Source organism: Haliotis rubra, unplaced genomic scaffold, assembly GCF_003918875.1.
Source record: "Haliotis rubra isolate DU_JTF1 unplaced genomic scaffold, ASM391887v1 Scf418, whole genome shotgun sequence".
NCBI lineage: Eukaryota > Metazoa > Mollusca > Gastropoda > Lepetellida > Haliotidae > Haliotis > Haliotis rubra.
In genome coordinates this window covers 499,426-515,819 of record NW_025767100.1, presented here as the reverse complement: position 1 = coordinate 515,819, position 16,394 = coordinate 499,426, and the positions used below count along the sequence as shown (strand labels likewise).

The window sequence follows — 16,394 nt, the reverse complement described above, 5'->3', positions numbered from 1 at the left end:
ACAGGTGGTGATGATGAATGTACAAGAAGCTCATTAACTGTGCAAGGTGTAAATATAGTGTATATATATTAATGTTAGTGGAAGGAGTTTCAGTGCCGATTGGTCAGTATAAGAGACGTTCAGGGCGGAGAGAGAGAGAGAGAGAGAGAGAGAGAGAGAGAGAGAGAGAGAGAGAGAGAGAGAGAGAGAGAGAGAGAGAGAGAGAGAGAGAGAGAGAGAGAGAGAGAGAGAGAGAGAGAGAGAGAGAGAGAGAGGGAGAGGGCACATTTCAATCGTTTCACGAGAGTTTCAATGGTCATTGAATAAACTTTTAGGACTAAAGGGGAGGTGCGCACCCCTGCACCACTCCTCTCCCATTCTAGATCCGCCTATGTCTTAGAAAGATACTTGCCCGTACAGTTTATTAGACTTGCATTTCAGGCGCAAAAATACACCCCTTATATTTGGATATAATGTGGATCTACTGGGTCAGTGTATCGTTACCATTTCCGTGGCGTGTCAAATCCTATTATGAAGTCACGCCCATTTAACAAAGGGGTATAACTCGTACTTGACTTACTCTTCAGCTAAAGAGACCAAAAGGAGAAACTCGTTATTCCAGCCAATATATTATCAGTGTATATAAGATTTTGGTCCGTTAAACGAGTCATTATCCCAACATGGCACAGCAAGGCCAAGGAGGAACGTTACCTGCACTTTATGCCGATTTAAATCGGTTTGGACAGAAACAAGAGTATGAAAGAGCCATTAAGGCTGCGAATAAGAGTAAGTTACACAAAAAAGGTCTTCGGTTTACCGGAAATCGACTGCGTATTTCACGAGACATCAATTTGATGGCCGGTCCTTCATATGTTAACAAATATATGCCATATGGTTAGTCAGGTGAATTTTGGTGAATTCAACCAGTTAGTCGTGTTGATGTTGCGCTTATTTGAAGGAAATGTACATTTCGGTGTGTTCTATTCCTGAAATATGAGATTACGTGAGATTTTTAGTCACTAACCAAATGGCAAGTAGTGTGCAGGTGATTCGGCAGATTGTTGAGAAGGGTGCACGCCCCACCAAGACAACAGATAACCAGTCAGTACTTGTCAAATATTCATTAATCATATTAATACATTATTTAACAACAATAATTGAGCTCTTTCTTATTTCTGATATTATGACAATTCTGTGTATTCATTCGATACACCTTCTTGTAAGGCAGTCTGTGTCAAATCTGTGACATTACTGAAAAGAATGAAATTATATCAGCTTGATGAAAGTGGTGACTAAAGGTGATGTCACTGAAATACTTGGGTAAACTCAGCTCAATCACTCATCCCAATTAAGCACTTGTTTGTTCATCACCTGGATCTAGAGCAAACACTAAATCCAGAAAGAACATGAAAAAGTAGAAATATCTCTCTTTATCATATCTCTAAACATGCTTAATGAAACTGAAAGAGACTTCTAGCGATATAGTGATGTATTTGGTGTCTTTGTCAAGCCTGCAAAATGTGTTGAATACATTCATTTGAATTTTTGTGCCCTGTGTTGTACAGTTCTTCAGCAGAATCCAGAAGAAGAGGAGGCATTTCAGTGTAAAGTAGTCAGCTTTATTCTTCTGGATCGCTTTGATGAAGCTCTAACTGCTGTACACAAGGACAAGAAACTGCAGTTGTGAGTCATATGTAGAGGTTCAGTATTTATGTCAGAGACTGGTTATGGAGAGCCAATGCATTGTCCTCACTTACTTAAGATTGGGATCTTTCGTTGAAACCAAGGGACATACAAATATTCAAAACAATTAAAAACATGTGACCCCTTTGTCAGCTTTCTATTCTATGACCCCACTATAAGCTGAGACACTCATATGAGACCCAAAAATTAAGACAGTTGGTCTGAGTGACCAGAACATGTCACTAAGCCCATTGTTACTGAATGCAATCTTTATACTGTCATGGTTGCAATAATGTATGAATATTAGACATTGTTGAATGTATGTGTAATCATTTTATTCATTGATTTATGACTATCTACATGTTCTATGTTCTATAGAATGTGGTGTAGATTACTTTGGAAAATAGCAAATGACATTCACTGATGAATGTGTCTTCAACAGGAACCTGAAATTTGAGAAAGCCTATTGTGAGTACCGCCTGAACCGCACCCAGGAAGCTTTGACGACCCTCCGCTCCATCACCAACCCAGACAGTCGCAGCAAGGAGCTCCTTGCACAAGTAGTAAGTAACACACCCATTGGCCTAGAGGGACGTCAGCCATTTTGTATTTGTTGTAATCAACTTATTTTCATTTATCTTGTTCAGAATGTTCAAGGCAGTTTGTGTTATTTTAACATACAGACAGTCTTCACAAACTGGGTGCTGCTTTTTAATATTCCAGCTATATGGCAGTGGTCTGTAAATAATCGAGTCTGGACCAGATGATCCAGTGATTGGTTAGTGAGGTGTTGTGATGTCACTGTTACAACAGTAGGAGGAGAACACAAGTGTGATGATTGTTGATCTGCTTCCAGCTGTATCGTCTGGAGGAGTATGAGGAGTGTTATGACCTCTACAGAGATATCGTCAAGAACTCACAGGTTTGTAGTTCACTTTTCATCACAACCATCTCGGATAATGGCTCCGTTAGAGGGTTTTTTTTTACATTTGTGTGTGCAATACACTTAATTTGTGCTAGCAATTAGTTCATAACATTACCAAGGGGACCACGGTCTCAACATTACTTTATTCGACAGTCTTGTAACGGGCTTGAAGTTGGCCAAGTGGTAAAAGTTTGGGCAGATTTATCTGGACATTGGTTTGAATCCCAGATTCAACCAGATTGTAATCCTTGTTTTATCGTGTCATGGTGCTCTGGGTTTCACATAGTTATAAGTGTTTTCACATTGTGTTGCCAACATTGAGACGACATGATAACTTTGATATGGCTGAAAACGCTTACCCATAGGGACCTGAATATTTTACCTGCATTCATCTGACAAGTTCAAGCAACTTTAGTTCTCAGTGTGTTATATAGTAACTGAAATAAGCAAAACTCATATTATGTCACTTATTTTATGTCACTTGTCATTGATCAGTCATGCTGAAAGAGAGTTAAATCAGCCACACGGTCATAGCAGCATCAGTAATGTCAACCCGTACAGTTTTACCATCCAAACTACGAAGCTTCAAGACTGATCTGTCATCCCTCATGTAAACATTCCATAATGATGTTCATGTTATATCAAAGCATGGAATAGAAGTAGAGTATGCTTGTCATCCTTCGTGACGGTACTACTGTGTTCAGTATTACAAGGAATTTACCATTTTCAGAATTAAGATGCTGGCAGGAGAGGGGTATGTTTCAGGATTTAAGGATTTTATCCTGAATTGAACTTGGGAACTGGTCCCTTATCATGCTTATCAACTGTCGTTTATTTTCTTCTCCATGTACACATAATCTCCCATTCGTAACTACTCGTGTCTTTCCGGCAAGCCGCATGGTGTCTCGTACCCCTCTTGTGGCCATGTTTATGACTGGGTCCTGTCTAAGCGCAAACGGGCATGCAGATGAACATAGTCTTGTACTATTACCAAGGAAAGATAACTCTAAATTTCCAAACATGGCTCTGAGAATATCCTATTTCCCGTGGGCAATACAGTCATTCTCTTTGTAAATATATTTCAGTGTTTAAAGTTGCTGATCCTTTAGCTCAAAGTATATGTTTAAATTATGCTTTGCATTGTTTTGCGAAGTTTCAAAGTTCAACGACGACGCCAGTTTCATGCTTCGAAATGCATTTTACTATGCACGATTGATTGGTTTGCCACGATTCTTGGCAATAATGACGTACGATAGGGGTACGAGTCTTCTTGTAGATCACGGAAAGAGGCGAGTAGTTACGAATGATAATCTCCCTCTTGACCTGCCAGTAACACTGATCTTCCTCATTCCAGGATGACTTTGACGAGGAACGACAGACCAACCTCGCTGCTGTTGTGGCAGCACTGCAGATGTGGGATGGCAACGATGTTGTGAGTTTCATTATATTTTGCAGCATCATTGTATCAGGCTATTGTTAATGTAGATGGCGTATCACCATCGATATAACCCTAGCAATACCACGTTAAGTTTACATTTATTAATGTTACCATTGTTAACATGAGATTTAAGTTGTTTTTCAGTAATCTCATGATTTTTTAACATTTTAATATTTGACGTGGTTAGTTGTGACACCAAAGTGTGGTCAGTCCATGTGTATGATATCACAAGATACCAGGAGATGCTGACTGGACACACCTATCTCTCACTGACCAGGCAGGGTGGGGGCAGGAGTTAATTAGAAAGAAACATGAAATAGACTGAGCTCTGCATGTGTGTTCTGTTCTATTTAGATGTGTTCTGTGCAATACAGGTGTGTTGTGCGCAGTACAGGTGTGTTGTGTGCAGTACAGGTGTGTTGTGCGCAATACAGGTGTGTCGTAGGCAATACAGGTGTGTTGTATGCAATACAATTGTGTCGGTTGCAATACAGGTGTGTCATGAGTAATACAGGTGTGTCGTGAGTAATACAGGTGTTTCCAGAGCACCTCAGGTATGTTTTGTTCCCTGCAGGTGTGTTCTGTCCATTATACTTAGTGTCCTTTGTTTTAGGATGACCCTGGATTAGAGGGTTCCTACGAGATCAGCTACAACAGTGCGTGTTACTACATCGGCCGTGGCGATTACAAAACAGCTGAGGAGAAACTCCGCAGTGCTGAAGGTGGGTGCAAGTTAACAGCTTAGATTTGATACTAGACAAAAACCAGCTAACTGCTGATAGAATCTGATAAAGCCATGCAAGATCTGATGTCTGGATGAATGAAATGTTCAGTCCAAATGACAATACCAGTCTTCTTTGGTTGCTTGTAATGTCAGCTGGAGGTTTAACTGGCCCAGATATGTTCAGGCTTGAGTAATGCAGATTGTGCTGTGAACACCCTTCACAATAGTTAAACTGGTACAGCTGTTTGTAGTCTAGTACTTTCTGTGCACAATTGGTGGCGCTGTTGATATTCATGTTGAGATGTGTTCCACAGCTGCATTAAAGAATGATCCCGAATTGGCTGAAGATGAACTGGAAGAGGAGCTGGCAATCATTAGGTAAATAATTTTATTTTTCGTAACAATACATAATGTGTTAATGATACCTATCGTGTCCATGCCTTGTGCCTGAGCCCCTTTTGAGATATGTATCGTCGACTTAACATTTTATAATCACGTATCGACCCGTAAAGGTTCGTGTTAGAACGAACCTTCAGTAACCCATGCTTGTCATAAGAGGCGACTAACGGGATCGGGTGGTCAGGCTCGCTGGCTTGGTTGACACATGTCATCGGTCCCAATTGCGCAGATCGATGCTCATGCTGTTGATCAGTGTATTGTCTGGTCCAGACCGCTGCCATATAGCTGGAATTTTGCTGAGTGCGGCGTAAAACTAGACTCACTCACTCACTGTAATCACTGTAATTCATCACCTTAATTACTTTCAAGATATGTGAGTTGGGATATTATCCCTATCCTAATTAGTATTTAATGTCCGACCATGTAGAGTGCAGCTGGCGTATGTGCTGCAGCAGCTCCACCGCAACAGCGAGGCCAACAAGTTGTACAACCAGGTCCTGCGGAACAAGCCATCGGACATCGGCCTGGTGGCAGTGGCATCCAACAACATGGTCACTCTGAACAAGGTGAGCAGACTCCACCTCCAGCACTGGCTGTATGCACATTCTAGTAGTGTTCGGTTATGTTGGTGTCATGTGACAGGAATTAAGAAGGGTCACCTTGATGAATTTGATGACTATGTCTGCTCCTTGTTCGTGAACCATGGCACAGGGTTTGTGGAGGGGGTGGAATGTAAATGTCGCCCCACATGTGAATGCATCCTCATCCTGATACCCCCTGGAGATTTAGGGGTGTAACACCAAACACAGCTTCATATTGTTTTATTGTGTCTGCAGGACCAGAATGTGTTCGACTCTAAGAGGAAGATGAAGGCAGCCACGGGAGACAGTTTGAAGCACAAGTTGACGTCCAGCCAGAAGACCAACATCCAGCTGAACCAGTGTCTGCTTCACATGTACTCTAACCAGGTGACTTCCCTTAACCTCTCGGGGCTCTACAGTAGTGGTGAGCAGTTAGGGGAATAGCAGCTGAACTTGTAGGGGTCTCTAGATTAGCTGAACTTTTAGACATGTTGGGGTGTCTAGACTAACAGCTAAACTTGTAGGGGTTTCTGAAGTTATTAAACAATGTTAAGATTGTATCAGAAGATGGTTTGATTCCAACTGTCTGCTACTGCTGTCTTTCGGCCTGCAGATTCACGTACTGGTATCATCAGTTAGCTGTTTTGAAGTATATGTGATCTACCTCACGAAGCACCTGCAACCTTTGAAGTAATGTCCTAGTGAACTGTATATACTGACATTAAGAGATATGATACAGCATTAAAATGATAGTATGATTGTTATAATGTTGATGAGAGTTGAACACCAGTTGTTGGTGAAGTACTCTGTTTCATGAGTTACCTCCCTTGAACACACTGATGTAATCTGTCTTTGTACCTTTCAGGGAGATATGTGTCACAATCTGGCGAATAAGCTGATGTCGCAGTACCCGGACATTGACACCCCTGTGTTGATACAGGCTGCGCAGTACGTCAAGGACAAGGACGTGAAGAAAGCTGTAGCTGGTCTGCAGGTATGTCACCTGACTGTACAACTAACAACTGAAAATCATTGAAAACATTTCAGTGTGTAGATACACTGATTTGAAATAGCATCCTGTAAAGTGCTGAGTAAGTATGTGGAGCATATGCACAGTGCAGTGATGTTTTACATCATTACGTACTACCTGATATTAGCCTACATGATATCCTAACTGATATTACCCGACATGATGTCCTAACTGATATTACCCTACATGATGTCCTAACTGATATTACCCCACATGATGTCCTAACTGATATTACCCAACATGATGTCCTAACTGATATTACCCTACATGATGTCCTAACTGATATTACCCTACATGATGTCCTAACTGATATTACCCTACATGATGTCCTAACTGATATTACCCAACATGATGTCCTAACTGATATTACCCAACATGATGTCCTAACTGATATATCCCTACATGATGTCCTAACGGATATTACCCTACATGATATCCTAACTGATATTACCCAACAGGATGTCCTAACTGATATTACCCTACATTGATGTCCTAACTGATATTACCCTACATGATTTCCTAACTGATATTTCCCTACATGATGTCCTAACTGATATTTCCTACATGATGTCCTAACTGATATTACCCCACTGATGTCCTAACTGATATTACCCAACATGATGTCCTAACTGATATTACCCAACAGGATGATGTCCTAACTGATATTACCCAACGTGATGTCCTAACTGATATTACCCAACATGATGTCCTAACTGATATTACCCTACATGATGTCCTAACTGATATTACCCTACATGATGTCCTAACTGATATTACCCAACATGATGTCCTAACTGATATATCCCTACATGATGTCCTAACCAATATTACCCTACATGATGTCCTAACTGATATTACCCAACATGATGTCCCAACTGATATTACCCCACATGATGTCCTAACTGATATTACCCAACATGATGTCCTAACTGATATATCCCTACATGATGTCCTAACTGATATTACCCTACATGATGTCCTAACTGATATTACCCAACATGATGTCCTAACTGATATTACCCTACATGATATCCTAACTGATATTACCCAACATGATGTCCTAACATATATATCCCTACATGATGTCCTAACCGATATTACCCTACATGATGTCCTAACTGATATTACCCAACATGATGTCCTAACTGATATTACCCCACATGATGTCCTAACTGATATTACCCAACATGATATCCTAACTGATATTACCCAACAGGATGTCCTAACTGATATTACCCAACGTGATGTCCTAACTGATATTACCCAACATGATGTCCTAACTGATATTACCCTACATGATGTCCTAACTGATATTACCCTACATGATGTCCTAACTGATATTACCCAACATGATGTCCTAACTGATATATCCCTACATGATGTCCTAACTGATATTACCCTACATGATGTCCTAACTGATATTACCCAACATGATGTCCCAACTGATATTACCCCACATGATGTCCTAACTGATATTACCCAACATGATGTCCTAACTGATATATCCCTACATGATGTCCTAACCGATATATTTACCTACATGATGTCCTAACTGATATTACCCAACATGATGTCCTAACTGATATTACCCTACATGATATCCTAACTGATATTACCCAACATGATGTCCTAACTGATATATCCCTACATGATGTCCTAACCGATATTACCCTACATGATGTCCTAACTGATATATCCCTACATGATGTCCTAACCGATATTACCCTACATGATGTCCTAACTGATATTACCCAACATGATGTCCTAACTGATATTACCCTACATGATATCCTAACTGATATTACCCTACATGATGTCCTAACTGATATTACCCAACATGATATCCTAACTGATATTACCCAACATGATGTCCTAACTGATATTTCCCTACATGATGTCCTAACTAATATTACCCTACATGATGTCCTAACTGATATTACCCTACATGATGTCCTAACTGATATTACCCAACATGATATCCTAACTGATATTACCCAACATGATGTCCTAACTGATATATCCCTACATGATGTCCTAACCGATATTACCCTACATGATGTCCTAACTGATACTACCCCACATGATGTCCTAACTGATATTACCCAACATGATATCCTAACTGATATTACCCAACAGGATGTCCTAACTGATATTACCCAACATGATGTCCTGGCTGATGTTTGTGTTGCAGACGTACGTCAAGTCCCACCCTGACCAGTGCTTCAGTATTCAGCTGGTGATTGCCCAGCTGTACCTGAGTCAGGGCGCGGTGTACCAGGCGTGTGATGCCCTCAAGACTCTCGGAGACATCACCTACAGACCAGGCATAGTTAGTCATACTACTGTCATATACATGAACACATGAAGGTCCAATTCCTGCTAACAATAGGTACCCAGCAAGCAATGCTGGATCAAAAGGATGTGTCAGTCCGACATGGTGCCTTAGTTAGCTGATTGTCCCTGTACCCTGACGATGTCGATTGTTGTTCACAATGTCGATCACTGGATTATCTGGTCCATTCTCACAAATTTACAGCCTTTTTGAATATGGCATTAAACAATTAACAGACTAATCAGTAGAAGAAATATTGTACTTTATGTATTTGAGATGAACATATACCTGTATACTTATTGATTTAACTGTCGTAATTTTCACCCAAGCCTTCATCGTGTTCTGTTTAACATCATCAAGGCAATGCTTTGGACAGGATCATGGTAACCCAGACCTGTCATTCAGGACCTCTAGCATAAAGTAGACATATTACAATAGTTACATTGTTTAGTGTAGTGGTACATGTTGCGAAATGGTGTTGTAGGTGTCTGCTCTGGTGACGTTGTACCTCAGCCAGGAAGACAAGGATGCTGCCTCCGAGGTCCTCATCAAAGCTGTGGCTTGGTACAAGAAGAACGAGGTCAGTAGTTCGTGGTGATCTCGCCCTCCAGAGTCCCAGCATGATACACATGCAATTTACTGGACACCTTCCTCCAAGGTTGTTTCATGTTTCTAGTAAAGGCGGGCACAACATTATCGCTATTGCAAAATAAACGAAATCAAAGAAATGCAGAAAAAATACTTAACTTTCATTTGTATTGTTTTATATAACAAATTAATTATAGAAACTGAATATCACAGCAATCCATAAACTTACAAAATCTTATAAAACTGGACTTCAACATCAAAAAAAGTCTCAAAAATAGACATTCCATCAGTGTGTAGTTAAACAATGCCACTCATATGAAACTAAAGCTTAAAATATAACAGCAAATCACATTCAACAGTAAAATATTTGCTGTCATCATGGCATTGGTGTGAAGCTGCTGACAGTATTGATTTATAACTGATGATGTTACAATTCTTGTGTACATTTACAATGTCTAACTCACAACTTGCTGGTGTTGCTGTAATTGCTGTATCGACTGTGTTTACAATTGCAAAAAGGGAAGTGAAGTAATGTGACAGTTCAAGAAAGCTTCTTGATTTTGATTCTGTGCTTGTTGAGAGATATGCTGAGAGGTAGAAATACTGACATAGAATAAAATTGGGTGGGTGGATAATCAGCATTGTATGTTATCATGCCAGCTAATATCTCCTTGCAGCCCAAGTCTGCTGACCTCTTGACCGTGACCCGAGCTGCCTCCAACTTTGAACTGAAAAATGGCAATGCTGAGCAGGCAGCCAAGATGTTGGAGGATCTTCGCAAGTAAGTTATGATCTGATAGTTTCAAGAAAGACATGTGCTATGATCACCCAAGGTACAATTAGAGGCCATTAAGAAATATGTGACTGCTTCATGAAACTTTCTAAGCACCGTCACCTCCGAAACTGTATCATAAACAATATAAATTTGCAACACCTCTTGGTTTCCAGTGTGTCAAAAATGAAATGTTTGTTAAAATATTGAACATGCAGTGTTTATGATGTTGGTCAATCACAATATCTTAGCGTTAGCATAATCAGTACTCAGTACCTTAACAGAGACCTACAGCAGTCCAAGGCTTCAGATCAATTCGATTAAACAACATGAAGCATGGCACACTAAGACATGGATGTCGACACCCGGTGTCTGGTGTCGTCATCCTCAAATCCAGATGATTGAACATCTGAAGCATGGCACACTAAGACATGGATGTCGACACCCGGTGTCTGGTGTCGTCATCCTCAAATCCAGATGATTGAACATCTGAAGCATGGCACACTAAGACATGGATGTCGACACCCGGTGTCTGGTGTCGTCATCCTCAAATCCAGATGATTGAACATCTGAAGCATGGCACACTAAGACATGGATGTCGACACCCGGTGTCTTGATCTTCAAACACAGATTGTTGAACAACATCTGAAGGATGGCACACAGTGTCCAGTGTCAACACCCTTAATGCCAGATAAATACTCACTCTAATTCTTCCTCTACAGATCGAGTCCGAATGATCCACGTGTGTTGGCACAGCTCATCTCTGCATACTCCCAGTTCAATCAGGCCAAGGCTCAACAGTATCCTTCCTCACACCAGTTGTTGCCCTTAGTCGTTTTGGCCCTGAATCACCGAGTTATTGCCTGATAACGTTTCTAAGTTATGTTCATGTGGTTCACCAAAGTGGTAATGTGGAAGACATCACATCAATAACAAAGCAATACTTTTTATCGTCGTTGTCATCACCATCATCATCATCATCATCATCATCATCATTGCAGATGGTTTCAGAACACCTTGACTCAGTTCCTTCTTGTAAATTTGTTATGATACTTTATGTTGATGTAGATTAGGTACAAATTATGTCTGTGTACAAGTAGTTCATCAGGATGTAGCTGTGGTTCCATATCATGCAGTTGTTGTCGTTACAGGAAACTGAGATTAAGAAGGGTTTATTGTTCCATCTGTTCATGGAAAGAAAGGAACATTAGTTAAAATGAAGCAGATACAGCACTTACCATCATCATACCAGGTTTATCACCATTCTTTGCAGCAGTGTATCACAGAATTATATCAGGCAACAAACTTGAAGGCAGCAAACTGTTAGACAAAATATGTACCCCTTAACGCATGTCAGAGTGAGCAAAGACTTGCCGCCAGTGGAGGAGATCGCGCAGAGTGTCGATGTTGATGCCTTGGAGGCGGCCTTCAGTACACTCGGACCTAAATACATGAAGAAGACGGTCAAGTCCGAGGCATCCCCAGGAGGGTGGGTACACTCTCTAAAGTTCTTATTCAGCCATTTTTCTGTATGGTCTTCATTTTACAATCAATAGATTATCTCCCTTTGCAGTCTTTATCATGTCACTTCTTTGTTTCATGGTGATCAAGGTGCGTTTAGATCATTGGATGCCTTCCATTTTGTATTGTGCATGATTATAGGTTCTTTGAGATGGGGATTTGTTTGGGTGATGTAGTGAGGAAATCGGTTTGGGTATAGTGATGAAGGCTTAGGCCCATCGTACATCTCTGTTAGTTGATTGGGAAGAGAAGTGAAATATATATACAGAGTATTGTACCCCTGTGGGGATCATTTCTTCAGTCTCAACTGAATGTCTCATCCTACAATTCAGTGATAAACTTATCCAGAAACATTTAATACTCCATGATGTGATATAGATATCCCTCAAGTTGTAACCATCACGGTCCCTGACTCTTCTGCACCATATTTTGTCTATATGTAACTCGGATCTCTCCTGCCAGGAGTCGGATTGGTTGGCTAGATTGTTACAACATGTGACTTTCTCTCTCAGGTCTGGAGATGCTCTCATACAGAAGAAGAAGAGAAAGAAGAAGAAGGGTGGGTACAACTTATATTCCCACTTCCAATGGGCATACCAACTGTTATCACACAGGAAATTTTTCCATGAATTGTTCACAGAGTTTCTCTATCAGTAATTAATGTGTTAACATTTGTGTTGTTTGACAGTTATGTTTTAATTTTATGAAAATCTTGATCTATATTTTCATGCTGAAACTTGATGTGTCTCCCCCTCAGCTTCAGTGAGAGCAGAGTCACAGCACATGGAACTAGCAGTAATGCTTGTAAAATATATTACATACCCCAGATTCAATTTCTGTGATTCTGTTCTGAGCTGTCATGTTTTCTCTGTATCAGGTAAACTGCCAAAGAACATTGACTCAGCTGCTGACCTTGACCCCGAGCGCTGGTTGCCGAAACGCGAGAGATCATACTACCGTGGGAAGAGGAAAGACAAGAGGAAGGATATTGGTAAGTCTGCCTACTCTCCCCCACGTGTAATCACCCTCCCCTCCCCCACATGTAATCACCCTCCCTCCCCCACCTACTCTCCCCACATGTATCACCCTCCTCTCCCCCACGTGTAGTCACCCGACTCTCCCCCACGTGAAATCACCCTTAGGTCCCTGCCAGAGCATGCAGTGTATAAACAACGTCTCACTGCATTTTTATCTGAAGGAAACCTTAATCCACAAACAAAGATTGCTATATCAGAAGAAATTCCACCCTTGACAGGCTAACCACTTGATAGTGTGTGGTAGGGGCTTCAAAATACAAATGTTATTCTCAGGTTTTACAACATGGTCAAAGCCAAAGAATAATACAAATTTTGCCAGAGCCCAGAATATTAAATGGTTGGTCCTTTACAGTACAGAAGCATCAGAATCACTTGTGGATTGTTAGAATAGGTTCCTAATAGCCTATGATGGTCCCAAGGGGTGAACAAATGACTTGAGTGGTTAGACTTGGTGACATGGTTGTTAGTGTGTCACAGTGGAATGGATTGTCTGGTCCTGATTGCAGACTTGCCTGGAATATGGCTCAATGTTGCAGGAAAAAACACACATCAGAATCAAAATCAGTTTGTGTCAATGCATTCTCTGGTTGTTTTGTATCACGTCTCCTCCTTTGTGTCCAGGTAAAGGAACTCAGGGGGCGACAACAGGAGCTGCTGCTGACATGTGAGTACTGCTGAAACGTCGGGACGGGACAGGTGCTTGGCAGAAACAGGCAGTCTAGTAGGGTCTAGTAGGGTGTGGGAGGCCATTTGACAGATCTGTAGGACTGGTATGGCTGACAGTCTAGGAGGCCGTCGGAAGGCTGTCTCCTGACAGATCTGGGGGACTGGGAGGCCGTCTCCTGACAGATCTGTGGGACTGGGAGGCCATCTCCTGACAGATCTGGGGGACTGGGAGGCCATCTCCTGACAGATCTGTGGGACTGGGAGGCCATCTCCTGACAGATCTGGGGGACTGGGAGGCCGTCTCCTGACAGATCTGTGGGACAGGGAGGCCATCTCCTGACAGATCTGGGGGACTGGGAGGCCATCTCCCTGACAGTCTAGGAGGGGACTGGGAGGCCATCTCCTGACAGATCTGGGGACTGGGAGGCCATCTCCTGACATATCTGTGGGACTGGGAGGCCATCTCCTGACAGATCTGGGGACTGGGAGGCCATCTCCTGACATATGAGGGACTGGGAGGCCATCTCCTGACAGATCTGTGGGACTGGGAGGCCATCTCCTGACAGATCAGGGGGACTGGGAGGCCGTCTCCTGACAGATCTGTGGGACTGGGAGGCCATCTCCTGACAGATCTGGGGGACTGGGAGGCCATCTCCTGACAGATCTGTGGGACTGGGAGGCCATCTCCTGACAGATCTGGGGGACTGGGAGGCCATCTCCTGACATATCTGGGGACTGGGAGGCCATCTCCTGACAGATCTGTGGGACAGGGAGGCCATCTCCTGACAGATCAGGGGGACTGGGAGGCTGTCTCCTGACAGATCTGTGGGACAGGGAGGCCATCTGTTGACAGATGTGTTGACTAGGAGGCCTGACCGGGGGGCCATTTCATGATCTGGAATCGTTCAAGATTAGTCTGACTTAAAAACTAGACGCTCCAATTATCTGATCTAAATTTACATACCATGAGCCTAGTTCCACAGTAGATTTAGTTACCAGAGAAAGTAGAGGTTCATTTTGTAATTAGCAATTCATGCTTTTTGTCATTTTATTTTGTTGACAGTATAATTTAAAACAAGGTAATTTCTAACATGCTTAAAAAATAGGGTTGCATGCTGCATCCCCAAGCTAAACCATCCACCTGCCCTGAATCTGTGATACAATTTGTGCACCAGGTATAATTTTAATTGATTCAATTCTGTGGTGTATAAGAGTCACTGCTATGTTCTGTAGGGATATGGGCAAGTCCCCTACCGGCAGCGCTGCTAGTTCCCCCCGCCCTGGGCAACCCACCTCCCCTCAGCAAGCACCACAGGGGCTTCGGGGGGCACGGACGGGCCCAGGCAGCAGAAGCCAGCTCAGGCCAACAAGAAGAAGAGGAAGAAGGGAAATCGATGGTAGAAAGATGAGCTGCCAACTGGAGCAATATAACATGTGGATAAGGTTAAATAAAATGATTATCAAGTCCTTTATTTGTTGTAAACATTTTTTGAGAGAATTCCACTTTGTTCCAGGTGTGTCAGCATGGTAGCCCATGGGTTTCACCAAGGTGTTGTACACCTGAGACCTGCATCACATTCCTCCAGGATCAAACTGAGAGAGAATTACTGTTCAATCAAAAATATACATTAAATACTTTATATTTGTGACAGTCCTTGCTTGTACTCCTAAACTCATGTTTTCACGATTGTAATCACAAGTACAAATCATAAACGTTTCTTCCACCCAAACAAATAGTCAAAAACATGGTAGGCACTAATGTTCTCATTGCTTTTATAGTCATCATATTTATGCCTGATTCAGAAATGATTAACCTTACTAAAACATTTCCATGATTCCTCGATAAAGGAACTCGACCAAGATGGCATTCCTCACCACTTGACCCTTTCCACAATCCCAAACTCTGTCCTGAATGCTGATCACATGTCGCTACACACAACACATTCATGAACTATACTCAGGGGCAAATAAATCACAACACCTATGAATTTGATGCCATATATCCCGGTGTCAGGGGTTTTCGACGATGTAAGACAAAAACATATTTTTTATCTGTAAAATCATTTAAAGTTTTTATTTTACTAACCTCGAGTGATAAAGGACATATTCATCTATTTCACACAAAATAGCAAGTGTTCCCTACAAAAATAGAGTTGATGAAATCGTATCGGCGAAACTGTGTCGCCCGTAACATCCGGGTATTTTGTATGGGTTTTCGACGATGAGCAATACTTTTTGCTCCGCACTGCGAGGGAGTGTTGTGATCACGTGGCTTCCTATTTATATATTGCCTGTCACCAGCAGACGACTGATCTAACTGAATTTTCGCTTGCTATTTTTTGTTATAAAGGGAACTGATTTTGCATCGTAAGTGGTATTAACGATCTCGGGTAAATAATATTGATGTTTGTTTGCTTTTTATATAACTTTACTTCCCGATTTCCATTGTCAATAAAACTTCTCACGATAGCGACTTGGCACCCGCCCTACCAGTGAAACTGTTTGTGCACTCCGATCGCACATATACTCACCCGATATAGCGCGTGCAATGTAATCATCGAAATCACCAGAACGTCGAATTCAGCTCGTGTTGGGATATCATGTCATAATTATGTTTGTGTGATTATTTTGACCCTTTTGATTTTAGATATGCACGTTACGATTAAAGGCGAGCATCACGTGCAATACGTTTACTTGTCATTAAGCAAATAGCAAGTTT

The 16,394-nt window shown here is 41.7% G+C and overlaps 1 protein-coding gene across 1 annotated transcript; it reads left to right on the top strand.

Moving 5' to 3' along the window:
• Positions 1-623: 623 nt before the first annotated feature.
• On the top strand, positions 624-15,142 carry LOC124288441 (signal recognition particle subunit SRP72-like). Its single transcript, XM_046724959.1, is given in 20 exon segments — positions 624-765; positions 1,545-1,662; positions 2,105-2,225; positions 2,519-2,584; positions 3,942-4,019; positions 4,639-4,747; positions 5,064-5,127; positions 5,576-5,714; positions 5,985-6,116; positions 6,595-6,723; positions 8,951-9,088; positions 9,576-9,671; positions 10,357-10,460; positions 11,174-11,251; positions 11,809-11,940; positions 12,485-12,531; positions 12,850-12,963; positions 13,631-13,673; positions 14,909-14,978; positions 14,981-15,142. Coding segments are annotated over 20 exon segments (1,980 nt in total). The 5' UTR covers positions 624-659; the 3' UTR covers positions 15,077-15,142.
• Positions 15,143-16,394: the final 1,252 nt, after the last annotated feature.